The following is a 13,654-nucleotide window of genomic DNA, read 5'->3' as shown; positions in this document are numbered from 1 at the left end:
GGCGGTGAGGGAAGCCGTCAGGCTGAAGAAGGAGGCCTTTCGGACTTGGTTGGCCCAGGGGTCTCCTGAAGCAGCAGAGAGGTACCGGGAGGCCAGGGCTGCACCTTCAGCGGTCATGGAAGCAAAAACTCGGGTGTGGGAGGAGTTCGGCAAGGCTATGGAGGAGGACTTTCGGTTGGCCTCATGGAAGTTCTGGCAAACCATCCGATGACTCAGGAAGGGGAAGCAGGGCTTGACTCAGGCTGTGTTCAGCCGGAGAGGGGAACTGTTGACCCAGACTGGGGATGTTGTCAAGTGGTGGAAAGAACACTTGGAGGAGCTCCTGAACCCGGCTAACCTGTCCTCAGTGAAGGAGGTAGAGTCTGAAGACTCAGGGGAAGCCCCAACCATATCCCTGGCAGAGGTCTCTGATGTAGTTAAAAAGCTCCTCGGTGGCAAGGCGCCGGGTGTGGATGAGATTCGCCCTGAGATGCTGAAGGCTTTGGACATTGTTGGGCTAACTTGGCTGACATGCTTCTTCAGTGTCGCGTGGAGGTCGGGGACAGTACCTGGGGATTGGCAGACTGGGGTGGTGGTTCCCATATTTAAAAAGGGGGACCCGAGGGTGTGCTCCAGTTAATGGGGCATCACATTGCTCAGCCTCCATGGTAAAGTCTACTCTAGGGTGCTGGAAAGGAGGCTCCGACCGATTGTCGAACCTCAGATCCAGGAGGGACATTGTGGATTCCGTCCTGGCCGTGGAACAACGGACCAACTCTTTACCCTTGCGGAAGTGCTGAGGGGGGCATGGGAATTTGACCAGCCAGTCTACATGTGTTTTTTGGACTTGGAGAAGGCTTACGACCATGTACCCTGGGGCACACTGTGGGGGGTACTGCGGGAGTATGGGATACCGGGGCAGTTTCTACAAGCCATCTGGTCCTTGTGTAACCAAAGTGAGAGCTGTGTCTGCATTCTCGACACAAAGTCAAACACGTTTTTGGTGGGTGTCGGACACCGCCAAGGTTGTCCTTTGTCTCCGATTCTTTTTGTAATATTCATGGACAGGATCTCAAGGCGCAGCCAAGGTGAGGAGTGTGTCCGTTTTGGGAACCTCAGAATTGCATCTCTGCTCTTCGCAGATGATGTGGTTTTGTTGGCTTCATCAGAACACGACCTCCAGCGCCCACTGGGGCGGTTTGCAGCTGAGTGTGAAATGGCTGGGATGAGAGTCAGCACCTCCAAATCTGAGGCCATGGTTCTCTACCGGAAAATGGTGGATTGCTCCCTCCAGGTTGGGGATGAGTTTTTGCCCCAAGTGAAGGAGTTCAAGTATCTCGGGGTCTTGTTCACGAGTGGGGGTAGGATGTAGTGGGAGATTGACAGGTGGATTGGTGGAGCATCAGCAGTAATGTGGACATTGTACCAGACCGTTGTGGTGAAGAGGGAGCTGAGCCGGCATGCAAAGCTCTCAATTTACCAGTCGATCTTCATTCCAACCCTCACCTATGGTCGAGCTTTGGGTAGTGACCGAAAGGGTGAGATCGCAGATACAAGCGGCTGAAATGAGTGTCCTCCGTAGGGTGTCTGGGCTCAGCCTTAGAGATAGCATAGGGAGCTCTGACATCCGGAGGGAGCTCGGAGTAGAGCCACTGCTCCTTCGCGTCGAAAGGAGCCAGTTTAGGGGGTTTGGGCATCTGATCAGGAGGCCTCCTGGGTGCCTTCATTTGGCGGTTTACCGGGCACGGCCAACTGGGAGGAGACCCAAGGGTAGACCCAGAACTCGCTGGAGGGACTACATGTCCAATTTGCCCTGGGAACGCCTTGGGATCCCCCAGGAGGAGATGGAGGGCGTTGCTCTGGGGAGACAGATGTCTGGAGTGCCCTACTTAGCTTGCTGCCACCATGACCTGACCCCGGAGAAGTGGCTGGAGATGAGATGATGATGATGAATGAATGATTACTTTGTACTGTAGCAAATGTACTGATGCTTCTCCTTCATCTAGTGCAACTAAGATATGATTACAGTGTAGCGCTCTGGGATGCCAGTTGGTAATACTTGAATTTATTGGTTAATTTCTGTCTCTTGAAAGTGGCTTTGGATAAAAAGCATCTGTTAAATGAGTCGGTGTTAATGTAAATGCAGATGCAACGTACAGCTCTGGAAAGTAAAAATGAAGCATAAACGGGAAGGGGAATGTGTGTCTTTGACAGTTCATATATACTGTTGCACCATCATAAAGGAGTAGTAAACTTTTTATTCCCTGTGTTTGATGTGGAAACATGTTGGTATGGGTCTGGGATGGCAGAACTGATGGTCGTCATGATGTCCTCAGACTTAAATTCAGTAACGCCAGTGTTTACTTACTCTTCAAAATGTCATTGATTCATCATTTTGTCCCCTGGGTGTTATTGCCATTAGTTGGTCCGGGCCCCGGTGCAGTGCGGGGTCAGCCGGTCAGCATGAATGCCCCCGGCTCGCCACAGACCGTGGAGAACATGCAGCAGATGAAGATGATGATGGAACAGGAGATGAAGAGCGAGAAGTACAAATCCAACAGTAACAAGGGTTACGTCTTCACACTGATGCCTCTCTACGCCGTCGGTGTGGGCGTCTTCGCCGCATACAAGTTTATGAAGGTAACTGAGGCTAAAGCACCACTGAACCTGATACATTACACCACATTTAGCTACACAATATAAATACTGCTCTGTCCTCTATTATTGGTGATATATACAGACAAAGGGTCAGTACAATTTCTAATTAACGACCTTTTATTTGAAAATGTTTTGAGTTTCATTGATTAGTTAACCAGAAATTATTTATAAGGCACATTTACAACATAAAAATGTGATGAAAAGTGCTTAGTAAAAACTGATGTGGAAAAGTCAAGAAGTTCCTTGGATGTGTGTGTGTCAGCGAGTGCGCGTATAGATGGTCAAGGGCATGTATATGTGAGTACACAGATGGGTTCCAATAATAATCATACTACTATGCAGTGGCGGCTGGCCAGTACAGGGCGCTGGGGCGCCACCCCTTCAGACATCAAGAGATGAAAATCTACTTAAACATGTTAAATATAATGTAGTTGTATGATGCAAATAATGATGAAACAAAAGTGTTTTCAGTCTGTGAGCGCCTGTCAGCAGCATTAAATATTGGTTCAAATGGTATTTGGTTGGTTTCTGTCTGAATACATATACTTCCTGGGTGAGGGGCGCCGGCCAAACCATACCTTATGTAAGCCCTCAAACTTGTGGCGAGCAGGTGACCTGAGGCTGCTGTCTGATTGGTTTCTTCAGATTTTCCAGGGGGCGCAGTTCTGTGTCCCCAGACACTCCCACTTTTATTGGCAGTGAATTGGTATTGTTTTAATGTTTTTTGATCTAATGTGATTGGACAATTCTCGTGGCTGTCAATCATGTTCACACCCACCACCGCGCCTCGTCTCGACTGTCAATCATCCACCATCTACCAACCCTGATAAAATCTATAGGCTACATTGTCCTTCTTAATAACTCCGTGACTGTGTGGACATTAAAGCAGCTGTCAGGTGTGCTGCGCCAAGGTACGTTGTGCCCCGACCCCCAAAAATGTTGAGCACCAGCCGCCACTGCTACTATGACTACAACTACTACTACTACAAAAATGACAACTACAGCCCCTGCTACTACTGCTAAACTACTACTTTCGGCTGCTCCCGTTAGGGGGCGCCACAGTGGATCATCTGTTTCCATCTCTTCCTGTCCTCTGCGTCTTCCTCTGTCACACCAGCCACCTGCATGTCCTCCCTCACCACATCTATAAACCTCCTCTTTGGCCTTCCTCTTCTCCTCTTCCCTGGCAGCTCCATATTCAGCATCCTTCTCCCAGTATACCCAGCATCTCTCCTCCACACATGTCCAAACCATCTCCATCTTGTCTCTCTTGCTTTGTCTCCAAACCGTCCAATCTGAGCAGTCCCTCTAATATACTCGTTCCTAAACCTGTCCTTCTTCATCACTCCCAATTAAAATCTTATCATCTTCAACTCTGCCACCAACACTACGTGCAGAAACAGAAAAGAAAAAACAAAACAAACCTTCCATATTGTTGCACAGACAAACCTGCTGACCAGCCATCTGCATCTTTTTTCCTGTATTTTTAAATTCCCAGATTAAATCTGCGGATGAGAGCCAAGGTCAGAAGAACAAGGTCACTACCGGGGCCAGAAAGTCGGCGGAGGCAGGTGCGTCGCCTCGCCTCGCCTCGGCTCGGGGAATCGTATTTACACACTGATGTTTACTTTACCTGATGTGAGGATAAAGGAGTCCTACTAACATGTCTTCCTGTTTTTCTGGTTTTGTCCAGAGAACCAGCTGAATGAGTTGGAACAGCGTCTGGCACAGACTGAACGGATGCTGAACTCCATCCTGACTCAGCTGGACCCGCTGACGAACTGGTGAGTCTTGATCACCCTCAAACATTTACCTTCAGCCAGTACTATGTCTTCACAAGCTGTTTAACACTAGAACGACCAGGACGGTCACATGACCATTTAGGATTTTCAAAGTTTAATAACTTTGTGGGGGGAAAAAAAGGTGCAGACCTGCCGCTCCCTGAATTCTCCTAAAATTACATATATTTGCATTAAAATGAGTTTTGGATCAATTGCACAAAAACAAGTTATGATAAGATCTACCTAAAACGACCACGAGCGGTCAAAATGACCACTCGTAATTGGTGCGTGATGGTGCGCGTCATGTCAGTATTTATGACGTGTGTTGGTCGCGTCATATCCTTTGTGAGGTTCGTTGTTCTGTCCTAGAAACACACTAGCGTCCCCCAGTGGAGAGAAATAGTCTAAACTTGATTTGTGATTATGTCCAACATGTGTGGTTACAGACGCACCATGACTACCACCGACGCGTTGCAGTGTTTACAGGCATTGGACAGCGGCCATTTTAAATTGTTTGAAAAACAGTATTAAAGTTGTTAAAATACGTCCGGGTAGCGTAGCGGTCTGTTCCGTTGCCTACCAACACGGGGATCGCCGGTTCGAATCCCCATGTTACCTCCGGCTTGCTTGGGCGTCCCTACAGACACAATTGGCCGTGTCTGCGGGTGGGAAGCCGGATGTGGGTGTGTGTCCTGGTCGCTGCATTAGCGCCTCCTCTGGTCAGTCGGGGCACCTGTTCGGGGGGGAGGGGGAACTGGGGGGAATAGCGTGATCCTCCCACGCGCTACGTCCCCCTGGTGAAACTCCTCACTGTCAGGTGAAAAGAAGCAGCTGGTGACTCCACATGTATGGGAGGAGGCATGTGGTAGTCTGCAGCCCTCCCCGGATCAGCAGAGGGGGTGGAGCAGAGACCGGGACGGCTCGGAGGAGTGGTGTGATTGGCCGGATACAGTTGAGGAGAAAAAGAGGGGAAAAAAGCCCCCCCCCCTCTCAAAAAAAACCCCAAAACAAAACAAAAAAGTTGTTAAAAAGTTCTTTTTAGTGTCCGTCGTTCCCTAGCAGACCTACTGACCTATGTACTGCAGTAATGTCTCAGCTGGTTTAGCATCCTGACAGAATATGGGGTTTAAAACCGTGGTGGTCGTTTTGACCAGCCACGGTCGTTTTAGGTAGGAGTGCCATCCCGGTCGTGGTGGTGTTAAACAGGCGTGGCAGTGAAACATAATCTCAGCCTCCCTGTTGAAGTACCGCTGATGTCAGTCGCTTTGTAAACACCGGAGGAAGCGCTGCTGGGATCTGATCTCAGAACAGCAGAGAAGCAAACAGACAGAAGAGCGGCAGTACATCTGAATACATACTGTCCGTTTCCTCTGAAACATGGAGACATATGTCCCTGCTGATAACCCCATCGAGCAGACAGACGAGCAGAAAGACAGACAGATAGAAAAACAGAGGGAGACAGACAGACTGACAGACAGACTGACAGACAGACAGGGTAAAGTTGAGGCCGTTGACGTGTCTGCCCGTCCTGGTATTTAACTTGGTCTTTTTCCCTCCTCCCTGTTGGAATAAGCAAAAGGGCAGAATATGAGGAGGTGTTTGTGAGCACTTCCTGCTTCCTGTCCAGGTCTGCGGAGTGTGTAGACACACGATGTTTTTCATCGAGCACGTTCAGAGCAGCGCCCCACAGAGGCTGATCCACGGTTGGGTCGTTTCCAGACAGCTTTGTCTTTCTTTCTGTCTCTCCAGCGTGAAGTCTGTGGCTCAGGAGCAGAAGAACGAGATCATGTCTCAGCTGCAGACCATCCGTTATCTCATGAAGAAGAGGGGAATGGACTGGCCACCCATCAACATCCCAGGTGGGAAAACCATTCTGCTCTGTCCACGCTTGTTGTCTGTTGTGTGAATACGAGGTTTAAGGGCCTGACACGGTGTCGGGCCGGCGGTGAGCGTCTGTGACCCTAGTTTTTGCGGAGTGTCCTACCGTCGGCACTAGTCGGACCCCTGTTGGCAGCTTTTTGGCCGATTCAGCATGTTGAATGGGCGGAGCCCGTCGGTGAGAGAGATCACTCTGATTGGCTGTTCAGCTTAGCAAATCAGAGCTCAGCTAGCGATCGGGGCCGTCGGCTGTAGTCTTTGCCGTGTGTTCAAGTGCTACTTTTTGGCCCAGACGGCAGGCGACGCAACAGTCGGCCTTCGTTGCTGCTAGTCGGTTTGGTGTGTCTGGGCCCTTATTGTGACCTGGTACGAACTTCCTGTTTCCGGTGTAGGTGGTGGTGAGGCGGGTGTCTGGGCTCCATCCAGACTGGATGAGAGTCAGCAGGGCTGTGGTGTCAGAAACACACATAAAACCTGGTGGAACCTGAGTTGTACTTATGGACGTAGTAGTACTATGTGTTGGTGAAGGTCTTCTACCAGCTTGTTCTGTCATGTCTGCTGGTTAGACACAACACCTCCACTTCTTCTTCACACTCAACACTACCTGCCTTCTTCTTCCTCATCTGGCCGCTATGATGAAGATGAAAACACTATGCACCCTGTCATTTGTCCTGGCAAAGTCCTACCAGACACCAACCATCCACACCAACTTACATCTGCATGACAAGGTTACTATAGTTAACAAAAACTATACTATATATACTATATATTATATATATATGTGTGTGTGTGTATAATGTATTATATATATTATAGTTAACTCTAATATATATTGTATATTAAATATATTATAGTCGACTATAATATATAATGTATTAGATGGACTGTTGCCTGAGCCCTGAGTACAGGGAGTCACAATAACCCAGATGATGAGATGAATACATGGATAACTAAATAAAAACTAGAACTGCTCTTTCGCAAAGTCCCGGCCCCCCCCTTAGTTACTGTTGCTATGCCCATCAAGCTTTTCAAAACCATCCGGGAAGTAGCCAGAAAACCCCAAAACATGAAGGAAGAAATCAGCGCATTCCCAGAGAAAACAAGTGATGTATTTTGGAGTAATTCATCCTGAATGTCGTCCCGTGAAAGGCAGGAGGGGTCACAGTATGCAGGAGGGACACATTCAGAATATTGAAAGTAAAACTGACTTGCGTTGACTCCGGGCTGCCGGGGGCGACTGTAATGGAGGGTAAAGCTTACTGGTCACAATCAAAGAATGAGAAACCCCATCAACTAAGTCTGAAACACACTGTGGACCAGCTGTGCTCTTGAGCTGCAGGGTAAGTTACATAGTTCAGCTGTTATTGGTGTATTTTTGATAATCCATTGTCAGCATCACCGTATTATAGTGTTGATTTTGGCCAAGGTTCCCCATGGCGTTCTTTTATCCAGGCTTGTTCGGGGGTCCTGTAGGGGCTCCTGGGGGTCGCAGGGCGGCCAGGGACATGCCCCGGGGCCGGGGGAACCGCCTCATGATTTTTTTTACCTTCGGACCAGAACCGGTATTTTCAACAAAATAAGGCAAACGAGATGCCTCCGCGGGCAGGAGGACTTTCCCGAACGGCCGGTCCCCACCTGGAGCTCCCAGAGGGGGAGAAACGTTTAAAATAGGCCGGATATGGGGAGGTCAGACTGGCCAGAGACCATCCCAGCCGACCCTCCCTGCAGGTCTTTATGTTAGCGGGCTAGCTAGCATTAGCTGTCATTAAATGAGGTATCTGGCCACAGACTAAGCTGGTGACGTTCATCAGGTACATTAATAATGTTGTTTTGTTAGTCAGTAACGCGTTGTTGATATGTTGATAATGGTAGTAATCATCGTGTGGGTAAAGTGACAGTAATAATACGTTAGCTATATTAGCTATCAATAGTAGCTAGTAGCAAGCTTAGCTTGGAGCAGGCAGGTATTTTTGGTGGTTTTGGGTGGATTAAGCTGGCCATGGGGTCTGCTATACTGCCAAATCCATTGCCGACATTGTGCTTCTTGCGTTCTGGGTTTGGGGAAGGGAAAGAAAATTACACCCCTCCAAACTTTTCACATATCTAGTATCCGGTCTGCAGATCCCATAGGCACCCCGTTTCAGCATTTTGCTGTCTGTTTGAAAGCCTGACGGACCTCCCTCTTAGAAACTGTTGCTAAGGTAGGATTGGACAAGCACCGTTCTGGGGCGGTACTTTGCGAAAGGTCAATTTAGAAAAAAAGGAACACTAGCTGAAACGATATTGTGTACTTACAAAACTAACTAAACTAAAATAAAAATGGGGCATCTGGGCGGTGTGGCCGTCTATTCCGTTGCCTACCAACGCAGGGATCGCTGGTTCAAATCCCTGTGTTACCTCCGGCTTTGTCGGGCGTCCCTACAGATACAGTTGACCGTGTCTGTGGGTGGGAAGCCGGATGTGGGCATGTGTCCTGGTCACTGCACTAGCGCCCCCTCTGGTTGGTTGGGGTGCCTGTTCGGGGGGGGGGGCCCTGGGGGGAATAGCGTGATCCTCCCATGTGCTACATCTCCCTGGTGAAACTCCTCACTGTCGGGTGAAAAGAAGCGGCTGGCAACTCCACATTTATCGGAGGAGACATGTGGTAGTCTGCAGCCCTCCCCGGATCAGCAGAGGTGGTGGAACAGCGACCGGAACAGCTCGGAAGAGTGGGGTAATTAGGCAAATACAATTAAGGAGGGAAAAGGGGGGGGGTAAAAAAACTAAAATAATATACAGAAAAAAATCTTTAATTTTAGACATTGTTTTCGTCTGTTAAACTCCTGAAGTTTACTGATGCCACAACAATCATCGACCTCATCCAGGATGGTGAGGAGTCTGCATACCGGCGGGAGGTTGAACAGCTGACCCTCTGGTGTGGTCATAACAACCTGGAGTTGAACACAGCCAAAACTGTGGAGATGACAGTGGACTTAAGGAGGAGTCCTCAACACTGCCCCCCCCCCCCCCATCATACTCAACAGCATTGTCTGCTGTGGAAAGCTTCAGGTTTCTGGGATCCACAATCTCCCAAGACTTAAGTACTTTCTGTAACAGCTCAGGAAGTTCAGGAACTGTTGATTCAGTTCTACACTGCAATAATCCAGTCTGTCCTCTGCACATCCATCACTGTCTGGTTGGATCGGCCACCAAACAGGACAGGAACAGACTACACTGGACAGTCAGGACTGCAGAGAAAACGGTTGGTACCAACCTGCCCTCCATTCAGGACTTGTACATCTCCAGAGTCAGGAAACAGCCAGGTAACATCACTGCAGACCCATCACACCCTGGTCACAACCTGTTCCAACTCCTCCCCTCTGGTAGGTGCTACAGAGCACTGTACCCCAAAACAACCAGATATAAAAACCGTTTGTTTCTACGGGCTGTCACTCTGATAAACACGTAACATTGTCAAGTAAATCCAGGCACGCTGTATACTGTATATTGTATGTATACATGCATATTTCTGCTTCCGGTGTGGGAAGAAGGCAGCACAAATTTACATTTGCAGCGGCCTCACCCAGTACCGGTATGGGAAGATGGTGGCACAAACTTAGGTTTGCGGCGGCCTCACCCAGCACCATCCATGCAGTGTCTTTGTCCATATCTAAGTTCGTGTCTTTGTTTGATGGCTGGGAGAGCTGGCGCTGGATCAGCTGGGAGAGCTTGGTTTGCTGCGTCCTGTGGGCCCAGGAACCACAGCCCTGCCTGGAGCTGCGCCCGAGGAGGAAACACTGAGGGCGGTCTGACAGGACGCAGAAGTGGGGCAGGCTAAGCTAACTGCTAGCCCATGCAGACCAGCAGTTCCAATAACACCGAGGGCGTTCTGGCGGCGGCCTCGCCTAGCGTCGACTGTGTTTTTGGTGTCATCGTGTGGAGTGCGGGGAGGTGTGTCAAAGGTGTCTGGCTGGGAGGGCTGGCGCTGGATCGGCTGGGCGAGCTTGGTCTGCTGCGTCCTGTGGACCCAGGGACCACGGCCCTGACTGGAGCTATGAGGAAACACCGAGGACGGTCTGACCAGATGTGGAAGCAGGTCAGGCTAAGCTAACCAGTAGCCCATGCAGACTGGCAGTTCTGACAGTCTCCCTGGCGTTCACTCTCTTGGACAGTGAAATTTTTTTTTTTGGATATGTTGCATACATATGTTGTTGTAGTTTGGATGTGATTTTGTCTTTGTGTTGCACTGCTGTAGGCTGGGGGAAACGATATTTCGAAATGACAGCTGTTCCTGATTCCTGATATTCCGTCATGTCCACCTACCTCATGTATATAAGCAACCTGCAAACATGTTTATTCCATCATCTTCGCACCACTGCACTATTGCCTTCCTCATCCACCTGTATACAGACATTCCTTGTATATATTCCTGGAGATTGTTGTGTTGTCATTCTATGAAAGTATATTGGCAGCCACTAAACTGGAGTCAAATTCCGTGTATATGTAAACATACCTGGGCAAATAAAGATGATTGTGATTCTGATTTGGTCAAAATTGTCAACACAAGCACGAGGAGGCATTGGTGCGTGTTTATTGAGACTGGGATGTCTACATGACTACGAGTCAATTTGCTTCACAAAGTGTTATGCTTGTATTGTAATACCTATTCTGACCTTCTTAAATCTTGCCCCTGACAAATACCCCCTATACTATAGTAACAAAAACAAAAAACTAATAAAAACTAAGCTAAAACTAAACGATAAAAACTAAAATGAAATTCTGGAACCTAACAAACTAAACTGAATTGACAATGAAAAAATAAATATAAAATATATGAATGTAAGTAAACGAAATAAAAATAAAATCTAGTGAAAATACGGAACTATGATAACTGCTGCATGATTTAGATATTCATGGATTAGGTATTGTCTGAAGTACTGGTATTGCTCAACAAACTGAAGAAGCTTAATATCCTCAAGGTCTGGACGGGCAAAAGAACAAATGGAGAAATTTTCTGAAAAGCCTTGAACACAGAGGTGGAGGTGGGGTCGCATGCAACATATCTTCCGCTCCATAATTCGACTATCCACCGACTCTTGAAAACTCGGAGATGGCGTTAATTAAACACATGTAATGAAACTTTCACCTTTAACAGATTACTGGCTGCATGTAGACACAGCCAATGAATGAAAGGAGGACCAGTCAGAGGACTGAGTCCTGTCTGGCCTTAACTTACCGTCTGTCTTTTCTGTCCGTCAGATCCGTCCTGCCAGCGAAACCTTGACAGCCTCATCGAGTCTCTGGCCGCTCACGACAGTGCGGCGATGCCGGATGCCTCCGCGGTTGGACACAACTGTGAAGGAACGGCCAAGGGTTTGGAGCCAGCGCCTGCAGAGCATCTGGAAGTTGAGGATGAGGAGGGTATAGGTGAGGAGACACTGGTGGAGTTTGATGGGGAGGAGAAAGAAGATGGGGACATGGAGGAGGACGAGGATGAAGGGCTGGAGGAGAGCGAGCTTGTGCCCTCTCTGGAGGAGCACAGCGAGGTCGCTGTGGAAGAGCTCGGCGCTGGCGGACATGAGGAGGAGCTGCCCATGTCCGGCCTCAGGCGACGCAACAGACCCGAATGAACCAATGGCGAGGCGTCACACCTGTACAGGAACACAGCAGACGATTCTTATTTATTTTCATCCTCATGTGAAGAACCGTCTTCCAAAATACTCTGTTTCCATTTGGAGGGAAGTCACCTGAAGTTCATCAACATTATCAAACACGTGGATGATTCTGCACTTGAAAACGCAACGTTTCAGTTTTCATGTGAATGTCACGTTACCCATCACGCCACGAGGTCAAGACTTTATGTCAGCAGTCAATTCATAACAGGTCAGTGTCAAGTGTATAGACGATCATGTTGTCATTTTTTCTTCATATTTTTAGTTGTTGTCTTTATTTATGTTATTTTCATGGCACTGGGGGGGCTGTAGTTTTGAATGTTTTCCAGATTTAAAGTTGAAGCCAAACAGTCGTGTGAGTCTTCAGACTGAACTGAGAATGTGACGGACTCGGTGATGACGCGTCTCCTTTTGCTTTGGTGAAGATTTTCTTCTCCAGTTGTGACACAACACAACATGGGAGATTTTTATTGTTGTTTTAACTGCGCCTCTATGTCCTGTGTCTACACGGAGAAAATGTTTTTGTCTTTCCCATCATCCTTTTGCAACAGTCGGCGGCCATCTTTCACTGTCGGTGATCAATTGTCCACTTCACGTGGACGGCGTGGGTTGGTTGCTTTTTTCCATTTCTTTTTTATAATTTGTTTAGTTTGACTTGCAAATTGAAATGTGAGTTGTGAGTGAACGACAACTGTAGACACGAAAATTTTAAAAATCTTGACTTGGCAAAAATTTGAGAAGAAACTTTTTTTCAAGTGATTAAGTAAAATTCTACTGGTATCACTGATCTGTCGCTTCACAATATCAACAAAGTTAAAAAGGCGAGGGAACATTTAACTATTGGAAGGTTAACTTGGGTATGTAGTGTGATTTCACTCACATCAGAGCAAAGTTCTGCATGTGTTTGTTTGATGTCTTTGTGTGACTTAAAATGATGAGCTGAGGGAGATCCTCATGACACCCATGTTATGGAGCTGAAATACGTCTCTGGTTTGACCAGTTGGCGGGCAGCCTTGGTGGATCATCACAAGAGCAACAGTGTTCAGTGTGTTTGGAGAGTTTAGCACAGTCAGTTCAGACTGTACCAGTAAGGTAAAGGGTGAATCATCTCATATCAGTCATCTTCATATCAGTTATCATCTTAAAGCATCATGCTCGGACTCATTCACGACTGGTTCTGTCTGGGCTCCATCCAGACTGGATGAGAGTCAGCAGGGCTGCGGTGTCAGAAACAAACATAAAACCTGGTGGAACCTGAGTTGTACTCATGGATGTAGTAGTATCTGTTGGTGAAGGTCTTCTACCAGCTTCTTCTGTCATGTCTGCTGGTTAGACACAACACCTCCACTTCCTCTTCACACTCAACACTACCTGCCTTCTTCTTCCTCACCTGGCTGCTATGATGAAGATGAAAACACTATGCACCCTCTCATCTGTCCAGCCGAAGTCCTACCAGACACCAATCATCCACACCACACACTGCTGCAGTCTGCAGGATCTGACGTTCATGGATTAGTTATGGTCTTGAATACGCCAGTGATAGGAAGCATCATAAAGGAACATTTATTTGCAGATAAGTCTTCATGTTTGTAAGTTTACGGTGTAAAGTTCATGACGTGTAACTTGGGGGAATTGGGCGATACGTCTTTGGCCTGGGAATCGATGTTTTGCTGAAAGGCTTCTTTTTGAAACTTTACACTGTTGGGT

General features: G+C 47.9%; 1 protein-coding gene across 1 annotated transcript in view; it reads left to right on the top strand.

The window, feature by feature from the left end:
- The window catches only part of ccdc107 (coiled-coil domain containing 107), a 14,997-nt gene extending 2,137 nt beyond the window's left edge, over nt 1–12,860 (top strand). The window contains exons 2-6 of the mRNA XM_056277838.1: nt 2,402–2,619; nt 4,136–4,208; nt 4,331–4,421; nt 6,168–6,277; nt 11,535–12,860. Coding sequence (XP_056133813.1) covers nt 2,402–2,619; nt 4,136–4,208; nt 4,331–4,421; nt 6,168–6,277; nt 11,535–11,905 — 863 coding nt within the window. The 3' untranslated portion in view covers nt 11,906–12,860. The remainder of the gene's footprint in view (nt 1–2,401; nt 2,620–4,135; nt 4,209–4,330; nt 4,422–6,167; nt 6,278–11,534) is intronic.
- Nucleotides 12,861–13,654: the final 794 nt, after the last annotated feature.

The sequence above is a fragment of the Lampris incognitus genome, chromosome 3 (assembly GCF_029633865.1).
Source record: "Lampris incognitus isolate fLamInc1 chromosome 3, fLamInc1.hap2, whole genome shotgun sequence".
NCBI classification, from domain to species: Eukaryota; Metazoa; Chordata; class Actinopteri; order Lampriformes; family Lampridae; genus Lampris; species Lampris incognitus.
Note: the sequence above shows the minus strand (reverse complement) of the source record. Positions and strands in the feature narration are given on the sequence as shown.